Consider the following 14,342-nt stretch of genomic DNA (forward strand, 5'->3'; position numbering starts at 1 on the left):
CAATGACATCAGACCTGGATATTCAAAAATGTTAGAAAATAATAGTATAGGCCACCTCTTCGAAGAGAAATAGTTGGATAAGACAGCAAACTTGATCATCAAAATACACAAAAGAAGAGAAGACTTAGTCAAAAGATTACATCTGGATTAAACTAGTTATTAGGAGGTAGGTCCCATAGGGACCTTTGGGACATTATTAAAATCCATCCTTGATTCATTCATATGCTTAAAGAGGACTCTGCTAGTAGGTTTCGTGGCATTTCATACGGGAACCCGCCTTCAAATATAATTTAGAACATCAAAATCAATCCCGTATCCCTTTGCGCGACAAACATGATGATGATGATGACTAGGGCTTTGCGAAATCCCAGATTTTAGTTCTTGGCGCGGTTTGATTTAAAGGAGGTGAAGTTGTGGGCTTGCGGGGAGCAATGCGAGGAAGATGGAGTTGAGAGAGGGAGGGGATGTAGAAGTGGCGAGTGATGAAGATGGCTTCAGAGGGGCGTGGTTCAGTGCGAGAGTGGTGAAGAAGGAGAAGGAGAAGGAGAAGGAGAAGGTGGTGGTGGAGTACAGGGAGCTGAGGAGCGACAAGGACGAGAGCAAGGCCCTGAGAGAGAAGGTGGCCCTGCGACATTTGAGGCCCCCTCCGCCCTCTCTCTCCCCTCCTCCCCTCCAATATGCTCTCTACCAGGAAGTCGATGCCTACGACAATGATGGCTGGTGGGTCGGTGTCGTCACTAAGCTCCTCAACAACAACACCTATCTCGTCTACTTCATGCAGAGTAACGAGGAGATCCCATTTCACCACTCTCAGCTGCGTCCCCATTTCGATTTCTTAGATAACAAATGGTTTCAACCATCCGAGGTATGCACCCAACTCCGCTTTCACGCCACTATATTTGTTACATTCCTACTTTTTTTTTTGGGAAAGTGACATCAGCGATAACCTCAACTGGTTCACTAAATATATATCTTTTGCTTGACCTGTCTGCTTTGCTTCCTAACTGAATGCATTGTGTACAAAGCGTCGTGGGGCATCATTTTTCCATCTCGCTCATGTCTTATTTGCTTTATTACCGTCTTTTACGAATGTTTCTAGCTGGTTCTTTAGTTAGGTTTTTATTTTCCCTCATTTCCCGCATGTTGATTGAACTTTATCAACTGTTGGAAATGTTTTCGGGCGGTGCTCTAGTTGGATCTTACTAAAATGAATAGGAGACTTGTGCTGTACACGGAAACTATGTTACAGGATTCTGTAGCTAACGGTGTGAAATGTTTTGATGCAAACACTCTCACGCAATTGTTTTCAGAAGCTTATTCCTTCATGGTTACAAGCGGCTTGGATACTTTTTGTTGAGACATTGCGGTTAATGCTTATGACACGCTTATTCCAAATGCGCAGCATAACAAACAGAGGTGATTGCCAAACTTTATGCAAGTTTATTTTGAGGGAAAGAAAATGCTGCCGACATTTTCTCTATTCCACTCTTCTACTTTAGGGGTTGCCGGGTATTAATTAAGTTAACAAATTGCAGGTAGGACAAGGCTTGCAGATGTTTTATATTTTAATTTAGTTTCTGGAATTGCCCAAATTGCATGAGATCATTTAAAAAAAAATGTCCTTGTGATAAAATATAAATAGCTGAATTTTTTGCTCGTTTTCCCCAGAAAATGCAAGCCATTATCTACATGAACGTTCAATGCTCTAGTTTGTATTGTTTTACTGATTGATGCAGCTAGTGCCTGGCACTTCTACCTGTAATGAACCCTTTTTGGGGGTCCTGTTTATTTACGACGTTTTCTTTTATCTGCATCCTTTCTGCCATATTTTTCCTGATGATCCTTAACACAAACTTTCATTCAATATATATATATTAATTTAATAATATATCAACTATATTATTAGATTATAAAACTTTATTAATATAGTACATTGCTATATTATATTAGATTATTATTATTATAACACGATATGATATTATTATATAATTAGAATGTAATATTACTTTATAAAATATTATTATTTTAATATCATCATTAATATTACTTTATATAAAACATTTATTTATTATTTAAATTATATACTAATATGGGGATATCATAGTCCTCCCCTCTCGAATTTGCTTGTCCTCAAGTAAAGACAGCATATAAGACTATCTATATGTAATGTTAATATCCTTATGATGTAAGAAAATATAAGCATATATTGAATATAAATATTGATGCATAAATACACGAAGCAAGCACAAAGTAGATACATGAATGCATGAAAACACAAAGCATACACGATGAAGACAGATGATGCACGAAAACACAAAGCATACATGATGAAGATAGATGATGCACGAAAACACAAAGCATACACGATGAAGACAGATGATGCACGAAAACACAAAGCATACACGAAGAAGACAAATGATGCATGAAGGCACAAAGCATACACGATGCAGACACATCATACATTCTTTGTTGATTCTCTATAATTTAATTTTCACGATGAAGTAGAGTAAGGGAATGATTTATAAAATATAGGGAATGATTTATAAAATATACTTCCCCAATATGCCTTTTGATCATGGATTCTGTAAACACAAATAATTATTAGCATATAATAGCTCCAAAGAAAGATGAGTCTTGTGATGATCCCTTTTCTCCTTTACATAATCATTTGGAAGGAATCTTTCTCTCTCCTTATTAGGATCATCATAAGATGGAAGACTTACAGTGCCAAGGGCGCGTGAAACAGACTACAAGCGATTCCCTGGAGGATATCCGTCATGTGCCCGAAATTACTCCGCCTCTCCCTCCACAAACTCGCTACCTTAAGATATCTTAATGTGGATGAGAAGATGAGTGTTAATCTAATGAACATAATCATTTGGAAGATTTCTTCATATAGGGTACAGGAATCTTTCTCTCTCCCTATTACGATCATCATAAGATGGAAGACTTACAATGCCAAAGGGTGCGTGAAACAGACTACAAGTGGTTCCCTGGAGGATATCTGTCATGTGCCCAAAATTACTTCGCCTCTCCCTCCACAAACTCCCTAGCTTAAGATATCATAATGTGGACAAGAAATAGATCCTTAATTCAATATTTATCTAATTTTCATATTTCATATATTCACATTTATACTTGTGTATATATTCATATATGCCATGGTTTTTCTAATACCAAACTTGATTTATTAATATATATTTAGGTTTATTCCTTCATATTCAAAGAGTCTATAATTAATAATATTAGGCGGCTTTTTATTTAATTTCATTGATCACTTTTTATTTAACTATATCTACACTCTTAAGTATTGAATTGGACCAATATATATTTTAATGGAGGATAAATATACCCTATTCATACCTAAAAGTGTATTCGCTAGTGTCCTCTGATGTACTGTGGACAGTACTCCACGTCTCGTCCTTTTACGCAGAGATTGTGGGTACCTGGCTGTACCCTTTGACCAATAATCTTAGCCGGTGAAGTCTAATAGCCTTTTTAATCCAATGGAATATCCCAAATTGTAAAGAATCAACATGTTCCGCTTTAAATTCCAAACACAGAAAGGCGCAGATCGCTACTTGAAAAGAATACGCAGCGAGCTATAATTTAATCAATAGATACAGTAAAAATGATAATGAAAGAAAGATTGAAATACACAGATCTGCCCTGATATGAAGTGGACGAAGAAATTTCCCCAAGAGTGACTTTGGAACCTTGAGCTTGGTAGGGATTTGAGAAAGGCATTCCTCTGTGTGTTGTATTTGACCATAATAAATGTTACACACGAGAGTTTCACATGGATTTGAGAAAAGCATCCATTAGTGTCTCGTATTCCTATAATTGATCATAATAAGTGCTCCACACGTAGGTTTTGCATCCACTTTCGCAACATTCACCAAAAAGGGGTTTCTCAGGAGGCAACCCTACCTCCTGTGCTAATTTCTTTTCAATCTCCTACGCTAGTTTCTTTTTTGCCTCCTCCTTTGTCGCCTTCTTTGCATCTACATTCTCAATATTATCTTTCTCTGCATTTACCTTGTGAATATAATCTTTCTCTATAGCTGCCTTGTAAATATAATCTTTCTCTGCATTTGCCTTGTCAACATTATCTTTCTCTTTCAATTGCTTTTTTTGCTCCCTTTGATTGATTTGCTCTTCACAGGTTGGCAAGATTTCTGCTCTGATACCATTTTTAATGAACCCTTTTTGGGGTTCCTATTTATTTACGACTTTTTCTTTTATCTGTATCCTTTCTACCATATTTTTCCTGATGATCCTTAACACAAACTTTCATTCAATATATATATATATATATAAATTTAATAATATATCAACTATATTATTAGATTATAATACTTTATTAATATAGTACGTTGCTATATTACATTAGATTATTATTATTATAACACAATATGATATTATTATATAATTAGAATGTAATATTACTTTATAAAATATTATTATTTTAATATCATTATTAATATTACTCTATATAAAACATTTATTTATTATTTAAATTATATACTAATATGGGGACATCACACTACATTAGAATAATTTTTGATAAGAGCTTTGTCTTAACCTTTTTTTATTAAAAATAAATAAATTCTTTTTAAAATGTTAATTCCCCAAGCAAAAAGCTTATACAAAGATTGATAGAGAAATTATGTCACATATTCAATCTAGCTAAGGTGTCACGGGCATTATTTGTCAACCAGGTATTGTCATTTTCAATTCTTTCTCCATGTTGGAAAACCAAACTCCATTTTTTTCAATGATTGCAAAAAGAATGTGTATTGCACAGAAAAATAGTGGTAAAATAAGGTCATAAGTCATGCATAACTTCTACGTGTGCTTCTCCTCACTGCCTTTGGACCCATCTAAAACTAGATAACCCTATTCTGTTTCTTCCTTCGTACTTTTCCATCTTTATCCTTCATCGTTGACTAAAAATGATTTTGTCTGTAATTGTTTAAATTTTTTTCTGAATAAGATTGCCTGACTGCAAAATTTCAAATCAAGTTCGATGTCTATGAAAATTCCATTGAAAACTGAATACGCAAAAATAACGCTCTGATCTTATTACTTGGCTTTCTTTTTGCGAAGGGCCTTTTTTTATAATCACTCTGTTGATTCAGTAGTGAAATCTTCTGAAGTGAGATATTTTGCTTGTCTTGTTTGATTCTATTGTCTTGAAATCTGGTGTAGGGTTACTGTGTTGAAACATTAAGTCTTAGTTTTTGTCATTTTTATTTCCACATCACTTGTAACTTACAAGCAATGGGTGTTGTACTATTTCTTCACCATGGAAAATTGGAAATAGTAAGTGTCTCTGGGGTTGTCCAGCTTGGCTCTAATCATCCATAGCAATCTTCCTGTTATTATTTATCATCTTAAAAGGTTATCATTGCTTGTTGTTTGCCTAGCAGTTAAGAAATTATTACCATCATCACAATTTTAGTAGTTGCCTTTGTGGACTGTCTTGTGAGACCATGAATATTGAGGAGTTCAAAATGTCGTGGTATTGCTCTAGTTCAATTGCATTTGAAGAGCATATCTACTTGGTACTTAGCAGATGCTTTTGGTTGGTCCACATACTTGAAGTATTGTTCATCTATGAAGAGTTTGCGGAGGGTTTCCGGAAAAGTTCAGATTTTCTGAAACTGTTTTACTGTACTACTCCACCGGCTTGTGAAAAATATATTTTGTTGATGCATTGTGGTATTGCTGAGGATTATCTCTCAAAAATTTACCTTAGGCATTGATCTTGATTAGTTGTTCTCTTAGATGTTGATTGGCCCATATTTTCAATCATACCCTGCGAATGTCTGGACTGGTTAAATTTAAAAAAATTGACAGGTTTCTGTGCAACATAAACAATCTTTTCTGTAAATGAATATTAATGAGGCCCTGATCTGCTTGTCTAAATGACATTTGGGGTGCATTTTATTATTGCATAGAAAAATATCAAGCTTGAGCTATTTGTGGAGACTGGGAAGGTTTTTTTGGCATGAGAAGTAGAGTTGCAAATTTGAATTTTGTTGTGTTGGCGTCAACTTTGAGCTTTCCCAGGTGAGGCCTTTGACCTTGTTGTCTGCGGTTCTTAAGTTTATGGTAGTTGAGAAATTGTATTGAAAACCTTGTGAAAATTATGAAAGGTTGCAATGTTTTAGTTGAGAGTTGGGATTTTTGTTACTGCTTTAAAATTGTTTTCTAAGTTTCAATTATCATAAGAATTAATTTTACGAAACTCATACTTACAATGGCTCTCAAATAGTCCTTGAGCCAAGAAGCAACATTCTGCATTTGCTTTAGCTTCTGAACAGCATAAAAGGATATCTAGCATGGGTGAGGAGCCTAATAGTTTGAAGAATTTAAAGGTGATATCCATGACCCTCTGCACACAGATATGGGCCAATATCCTTTCTGTTCTGCATGGCAGAAGAAATCCATGAAAATTCTAACATGCAGTGCATGTATATTTAATTTGGGAAGCCTAGTATCAGTAATATAAAATAGCTTCCTAGCCCTAATAATGTGGAGGGGGCTGCTGACTGTTACAATGAGAAAGCTTGAGGAATTTTTTCTGAGGGTGAGGAATTGGTTTTAAAGATAAACAGAGAAACTTTGAAGGTCTTTGGTTTTAAAGATAAATGAGGTGCTGATCTGATCTTATTGGCTTTACAATATAGAAGTAAAAGGAATACATTTGTGGTGATTAAGCTCTTTTTTTTAAATAAGTAAATATTAGTGTTATTATAAGATATAATCAAAGATATACATTGAGATACCAAAAGAGCATGCAGCTCTTTGAACTTTAGCCAATCGGGCCATAAATGTTAACACTGAAAATCCCATGAGAACCCAACACAAAAGAGCTGAGAATCCCCCCTGGAACAGAAGCACCAACAGTGCAGACATGGTGTGGTGATTAGCTCTTAATTTGTGGCATCCTAGTGAATAATAGGAATCTTTGAGAAAATTTACCACTTCTTTGGAGGTGGAACAATTTGATGTTAGCAAATGTAAGGTTTGCTTCCAATAATTACATTCCTGTTTTTTTGTCAAAATATTGGATCAGATGTTGATTCTAGTATAGGGGAGGTTAGATTGACCTTTCTGTTTGTTTACTAGTGTATCCATAAGAACACATGATATAGTTTTGGGGAATATGTTGCTAAAGTTTTCGACAGGATAAAGGGTTACCTGTTCTGATTTGTTGTAAGAATTAATTTTGTGAATCTCATACTTACTATGATATACGACTTTAAGAAAATATCAGAATGACTATATCTACAGCATGAGTAACTTCAAGCTAATGCATCTGGAAGGTTTGATCAGAATAGACTAAGTAAGAAGAGGCTAGGCTTCTTTCATTGGTACGAGGGACATTCTAATTACTTGACTCAACGAAGAAGAAAAGGCTCAAAGAAACCTCGAGAATTCAATTTTTCTAGAGGAAGAGGGAATTAATTAATTATGAACTTAGTTACTGGTTTGGATGCTGGTAAGAGAACCCAATATGTGGATGCATGGAATTTTTTTTTAGGGGGTATGGATGCATTTGGATCCATGTGTGTATATATGGATACATGTGTGTGTGTGTGTGTATATATAAATTACCAAATATACAAATTTGGAAAACTAAATCATTAAATAGTATGATACTTCAGCATTGATCAATGCCACACGACAAATATAAAAAAAAATTAAAGAACTATACAACATAGAAATATTGTGTCCAAGATGTACATCTTGGACACATCCACATACATCCAGATGAATATTTGAACTAGTATACATCTAGACCAAATGCATAGGGGTAGGGCATGCATCTTGCAACTAAGACTATAACTTTTCAGGAATGTTTTCAGAATTTTTTGATAAAAGAGTAAGAATAAGAAAGCTCTTTTAAAAATGTTTACATTTACTCTATGATGCTAAGGGTGTTAGAAATAATAGTCCACCAAGATAACTAGGGAGGGCGGGGGGTGAATCAGTTATCCAATTAAAACATTTATCAACCTTAATTAATCTTAACCATTCAATCAAAATGAACAACAATCATAACAAGATGCACATACACAAGTACACCAAATTTGTTAACTAGGGAAACCCTTGATATTCCTTGTTAGAGGATGGACCCTGTTAAGAGTCTATAAACACATTTAGTACATAAGAGTCCCTGTTAGGAGACTTTGAATCTTTGCTAGAAGATTCCAACCCTATTAGGAGTTGTAGAAGGCAGAAGGACTCATTGTCCAAACAGCTTCCAAGGCAAGGTCACTGAACTTCACTGTCAAACAAATCTCTCAACTATTCTTTGCAGAATAATTGTTCGTACTGTGCTTTATCCTCTTTCCTTTGTCCTGTCAATTGGACCGATTACTGTCAGACCTTGTAGACTAGGTGACAAACCTCGGATCCAAATATCAAACCTCGGATCACAAAATAAAACCTCGGCAATGAAGTTTTCTTCAACTTCACTCTATTCTGCTTATCTTCTCAATTACTCAACATTCATATCTTTTCTCCTCTTTTCCACTCTTCCTACTTTATTCAATCATTCATCTATAACAAAGGAAAATGTCCTTCCTTTATATTGAGTCCATAAAACAATTCCTCGAGTTGACTATAGGACCACATCAAGAACACGTTTTACTTAGCGATAACATTAATCTGTCACCTTGTAACTTGAATAACTTTCTATATGTGTAATATTATGACAAGCGAGCTTAGACACATCATCTCCAACATGTCTTCTACACACCTTTAACCTTGCTTCCTAGAATAACAACTCTGCTAAGAGATATAACAAGTTTACCAGAACATGCTTCTAAAAACTCTATTTCAGAATAGTCTTCACCAAAACTTGCATAACTTCTGCCAGACTTAATATCTTTTGTACCCGAGGTTAGCTGCATATACTAGACACTTAATAGTATCTCCCGTTAACCTCGCTAGTGAAAATACTCAACGATTTGTCTGTACCAACTTGATCTTTAGCGTTGTTCTTTTGTCAAATATCACAAAAAACTGCTATGTTGACATCAATGGCAAACACAGTCATGAATGTAACATATCATCATGATAATGATTTAATCATGTTTCTACAATACTCCCCCATAGGAACATCATCAGCATTCATGCTTCCAACAAAGGGCTAAGGGTAAAAAATGAAAGAAAAATAGAAAGTAGATGCACCAGCTTAAAAAGAATTACTCATGCTTTTAGGGACTAGAACTCAAGGACCTAAGGGCGTTGCTTCTACTTAAGTTTAGGAAGCTCTTGTTGGGTTGGTTTATTACCTAGGAATTCAATTGACTAAAGCGAAGTAGTCCCCCAAGGCCAAGAGCTAGAATTTCTTGCTTTCTTTAGCACTCGAGACTTGAGAATATTGTTCCCCTTGAAGTCGATTAACCAATTTTGAACCCTCCCAATTAGAGTATTTTGGATGATGTTAGGGGAAGGGCTCGCAAGTAGTTCTTTGTTTATTTACTTTGTCAAGATCAATTAGTTACACAAATGTTTGGGTATATAAGTATCAAGAGTTGTTGAATCTTTTATAGAAGAAAGATGCAATTGATAGTATTCTGATCCGTCATAACTACCCTTTTGATGTGGATAACACTTCTTCTAAACAAGGGAGGGGCATTGTGAAGATCATGTCCTTCTTGGATGGAATATTGGTAATGACTCGATTCTACAGCAAGGGAGGCATAAATGCTTACTTTTAGGACTAATTTGAAACATTTAAGTACTTTTGGGAGCAACCTTTGATCCTAATAGACAATGTTGGTGTATTTCATCAAGTAGTTTTTTAGGTTAGTAAAGTTTGCTTTTCAGTTATGAAAATGTCTAAATGTTGTTGTTTGTACAATCTATTTTAAGGCATATCATCTAGATCAATTAATTATGTATCAATTGAATTGTGCTGAGCAAATGCTTACTTCATTATGTGGTAACAAAGCATCCGCTTCCTCCTATGAGGTGTGAAATGCTAGAGAAGGAGCGAGTTTCCTTTGCCACAAGGGGATAGGGGAGATGATTTCATGTCTGGTAGTCTTTTTCGTTCAAGACTAGGTCTAGTTGATTTCTTGGAGATGATTTCCTTGGTGGTTGTCTTTGTTGTTCAGGAGTAGTTTGAAAGCATGTTGACTTTTGAGGAGGTGATCTTTTGTTGTTCTGCTGAAGTAGGAGTAATTGTGAGACATCATGGCACATCTCTTCACAATCATGAGACTCAAACAAAACAACTAGATTAGAGCAAAGTATCAACTTGGTCAATGTTCCTTTGGTTATGCAAGACGATAAAAGTTTAAGTTTCCAATCAACAAAAAGAACCTTTCTTGGAAGAGTAATGGGTACACTGTGCTAAGTAAAAGTAGTTATTATCTTTGTATAGCATTTGAAAGTTTCTCATTAGGCATGGCATGTGATGCACTGGCTATTGAATGCCACAGCCTATGCACACATGGAGGATATGTTATTGGTGTTTGCGAGCTCTAGTTGTCCTTGCAAGTTATTTTGGATTTTGAAAAGTTTTTGACTATTTCCTTTGGTATCACAAATTGATAAAGTATTATTTGTGATGTTGAAGAAAATTGTGAGATTGTTGTGAATGCATTGAATACATAAGTGGCTACTTCCTCGTGTGGGAAGTGGCATCACTAACTAAAGGTTTGGAGATAGAATCCACCACCAAGGTATGGATATGTTTGAAAAAGTTTAAGAGTCAAAGGATAGCAAGATGCACATTCTAAAGGTTGTGTAAATTTATTTTCCCATGGCGAATCTGTAAAATCCTTTGAAGTTATTTAGTTTCTTTTTTTTGGAGAGAATGTTATTGAAAAGGAGAAATTAACTACCATTACCAAATTCAAATGGCATGAATTTCACACATTGCAAGTTAAAATACAATTGCTTTTATTTGAAAGATTTGTGGGATATTGTGGGTGAAATTGTCAAAAAACCACATGATACAGATTAAGCAACACAATGAATGGCGAAAGATTGTTGGGAGATTGATCGGTTTTGGACCTTTGTTTTTGGTTTATCAGTTTATCAGATGCAATTTGCATCAAATTGATATTTTGTTCTCTCCTTAATCAACTTGTGAGTGTAAACTCTAAAGTCGTCGATGATGAAGTATGGATGATATGTTTGAAAAAGTTTGTTAGAGTCAAGGATAGCAAGATGCACATTTTAAAAGTATGTGTAAGTTTATTTTCCCATAGCAAATTTGTACAATCCTTTGAAGTTATTTAGTTTCTTTTCTTTGGAGAGAATGTTATAATAAGGAGAAACTAACTAATATTACCAAATTCAAATGGCATGAATTTCACACATGGCAAATTTAAAATACAATTGTTTTTATTTGAAAGATTTATGGGATATTGTGGGTGAAAATGCCCAAAAACCACATGATGCAGGTTAAGCAACAAAATGAATGGATAAAGATTGTTGTGACATTGATTGGTTTTGGTTTATCATATGCATATCTGCATTACATTGATTTAACAAAGACATTGAAGGAAACATGGAATCGGCTTAAGATTTTATTTGGTTCACAAGCTTCAAGTGCTAAAATGTCTTAAGTAGAAATATTTTGGGTTGATGAAAGAGAGATAATATTCTTCAACATATAAGTATATTTAGTTCTCTCCTTAATCAACTTGTGAGTGTAAACTCCAAAGTCGTTGATGATGACGCCAAGACAATCTTACTAATTAGTTTTGATCATATTGTTTTTACATTGAATAAAATGAATTCTAGTTTGGAAATTGCAATATTTTCTCGAATTGATGGAGGAAATAGAGTTGACAAGAGTCATTTAATTGTTGAGAAAAATGCTCTTCTTGCTAAGGAAAAGTCTAACATTCAACAAGGAAAGAGTTCAAATGTTATAATATAACTGGACGTGCAAATGATTAGCATTCAACACATTCAAGGTCTCTTCGATGAGGTAGAAGAAAATTACAACTTTCATTGCAACTGAAGGTGAAACACACTTTTGTATTTTCTGTTGCATATTGATGACTTGTTTTACAATGATAACTCACCTCACAATGCAAAAGTTGATGAAAGATTTGTGCTTTAGAAAGTAGTTAAGGCAATTTGGAGGTTGGATGCAACAGAGATAGGAGGTTTTTTATCATCAAAAGCTAGCTTCTCGCTCAGGGTTGATTTATTGCATTTGAAGCAACCTATTTGCATACTTGAAGAAAAAGAAGGTGCTTGGATGATTGTGTCCATTCAAGGATTAAGGGGGGCAATATTCTTGTGGGTGCACTTTGTTGTGTATTCACATTTAGTTGAAATTTTGTCAAGCACTTGAGGAGACAATAGTCACACTCGAAGGAAATGTGGACTTTTGGAGGAAATGGTATATCATGTGTAGGCATTTGATTGATGGTGTGTGCACGAGAGGATGGATTGTTTCCAAAGCACTTTAGGGGGCATTACACATACTTGGATGAGATGTAAACTTTATGAGGAAATATGTCTCATGTGCAACACAAGCCATTAGATACACCCAGAGGAGATGTGGAATTTGGGAGGAAATGTGTGTCCTTGTGCATGGGGGTTGGGAATACTTTCATGTTCTCTCATGTTGTACAAATGTTTTCAGGTCCTATAGTTAGGAGATCCAATGGTGTAGTCAGGTTGGTGTTTTTTGGGTGAGCAAGGAAGTTTAGTGAAGGCGCTTCATCAAATTCTCTAGAAGGGTTGTGTTTAAAACTCTTGTAAAGTTCCACTCTTGTTCAAATTGATGTAAATAAGTCGAGGAATGTTGGCCTATTCCATTAAGTAGTATTTAAGTTTAGTAAAGTTTGTTTTTGAGTTTCATAACTGTCTAGCTGTTGTTTGTACAGCCTATTTAAAGGCATATTGTTTGGATCAATATATCATCTTTCAATTGTACTGTCTCTTGCTTTTGCTTATGGCAATAGACAAATATTATGGTGGATAGTAAAACGTGTATCCCTCATGCTGGATAGACATGCCAATTATGGAGTATGGTGGGAGGTCAGTTCTAGGGAGCAGTTGGGAAAATGCTTTGCCCAATGTGATCTCCTTTGCTTCTGATGTTTAATTTTTTAGATTCTGATGAATAATTAAGTTTATCAGGTGAGTTCAAATTGGCAATATAATCTATTCCTGGTTCCTCAGTTTTTTCAATGTTAATGTATAATTTTCTGACCTTGTTTATTACTGATAGCAATTAAAGTACTCAGTCACATTCCTTGCAGGTGGGTTAGTTTTTCTTGGTTGTTATTTTGCCTCTGATCTCATTTTTTTTCAATGTCTATTTGATATGAACACTGTTTAATATTTCTCTTAGATTAAAAATGTATAATAGCTTTTGAAAGATATTGACTGCTGTCTTCTCACTGTGATGATCCTTATGCCAGTACATAGTCTTTAAAGTAATTGCTCTCATGATTCACTGAAATGTGGCCATTGCTGCCTGCCATTTTTATTTTTATTTGAAGTTTTTCTTTCCAAATGGTTTCTTGAAGATTGATTGGCTTTAATGACTTCATGTAACCTCGTGTTGGACTTTGTTAGTGTACATCAATGCTAATTCTTTGAAATGCATATTTTTCTTCAAGTGTAGGATTCAACTTTTTTTGGGGCCAAAATGATCTTGTTGTGTGTGAGCCTCAAAAGTATGATACAATATAGTGGGACAAGTAGATCAAAAGCTCTGACTTCAATTCATATATATACCATAATGAGCCTTCAATTAGATGTTAGCCAGTATTGTATGGAATTGTAAATTTAATATTTAAAAAAAATTCCACTCAATTCAATTGTAGTGCTTATCCTATCTTACTGATCAAAATCGTTGCTGAAACATATGACTGATGCAAGACTGTAACATATCCTTTACTTTCAAAAAATAAAGAGGTGCTCATATTGTGGAGTTTAGTTCCTATTAACTTTTTCATGCTCCCAGTAAATACTGGTACTTGGAAATTTCAAGTGCTAGATTGCTTTAGATATCTCCGTGCTGCATAACTGATCTCATAGCAGGAGTGAATTGTCTCTATTGATTCACACCTTTTTTAAAGCTAAGCAGTTGCACATATTGCAGTGTATTATTCTTATCATATTTAATGCATTTGATACTGTTATTTGAAAATTCCATCTGCTAGATTGCTTTAAATATCTCTTTGCTTTTAGCTATTCCCTACCTGCACTGAATTGTATCTCACAGCTCATTATTAGTATATGATGGAGGCAGCAATTAGTAAAGAGACTAATTGAAGGCCATAGACAACCATGTCTCGAAGGGGAGAAACAATTATACAAGTTGTAACCTACTAATATTG

The 14,342-nt window shown here is 34.8% G+C and overlaps 1 protein-coding gene across 1 annotated transcript in view; it reads left to right on the forward strand.

The window, feature by feature from the left end:
* The first annotated feature begins 224 nt into the window (after positions 1-224).
* The window catches only part of LOC149573074 (uncharacterized), a 43,033-nt gene continuing 28,915 nt past the window's right edge, over positions 225-14,342 (forward strand). Inside the window, exon 1 of the mRNA XM_089814252.1 lies at positions 225-865. Coding sequence (XP_089670378.1) covers positions 443-865 — 423 coding nt within the window. The 5' untranslated portion in view covers positions 225-442. The remainder of the gene's footprint in view (positions 866-14,342) is intronic.

Source organism: Cupressus sempervirens, chromosome 2 (genome assembly GCF_028749045.1).
Source record: "Cupressus sempervirens isolate cs-2001-9-10 chromosome 2, ASM2874904v1, whole genome shotgun sequence".
Lineage (NCBI taxonomy): Eukaryota > Viridiplantae > Streptophyta > Pinopsida > Cupressales > Cupressaceae > Cupressus > Cupressus sempervirens.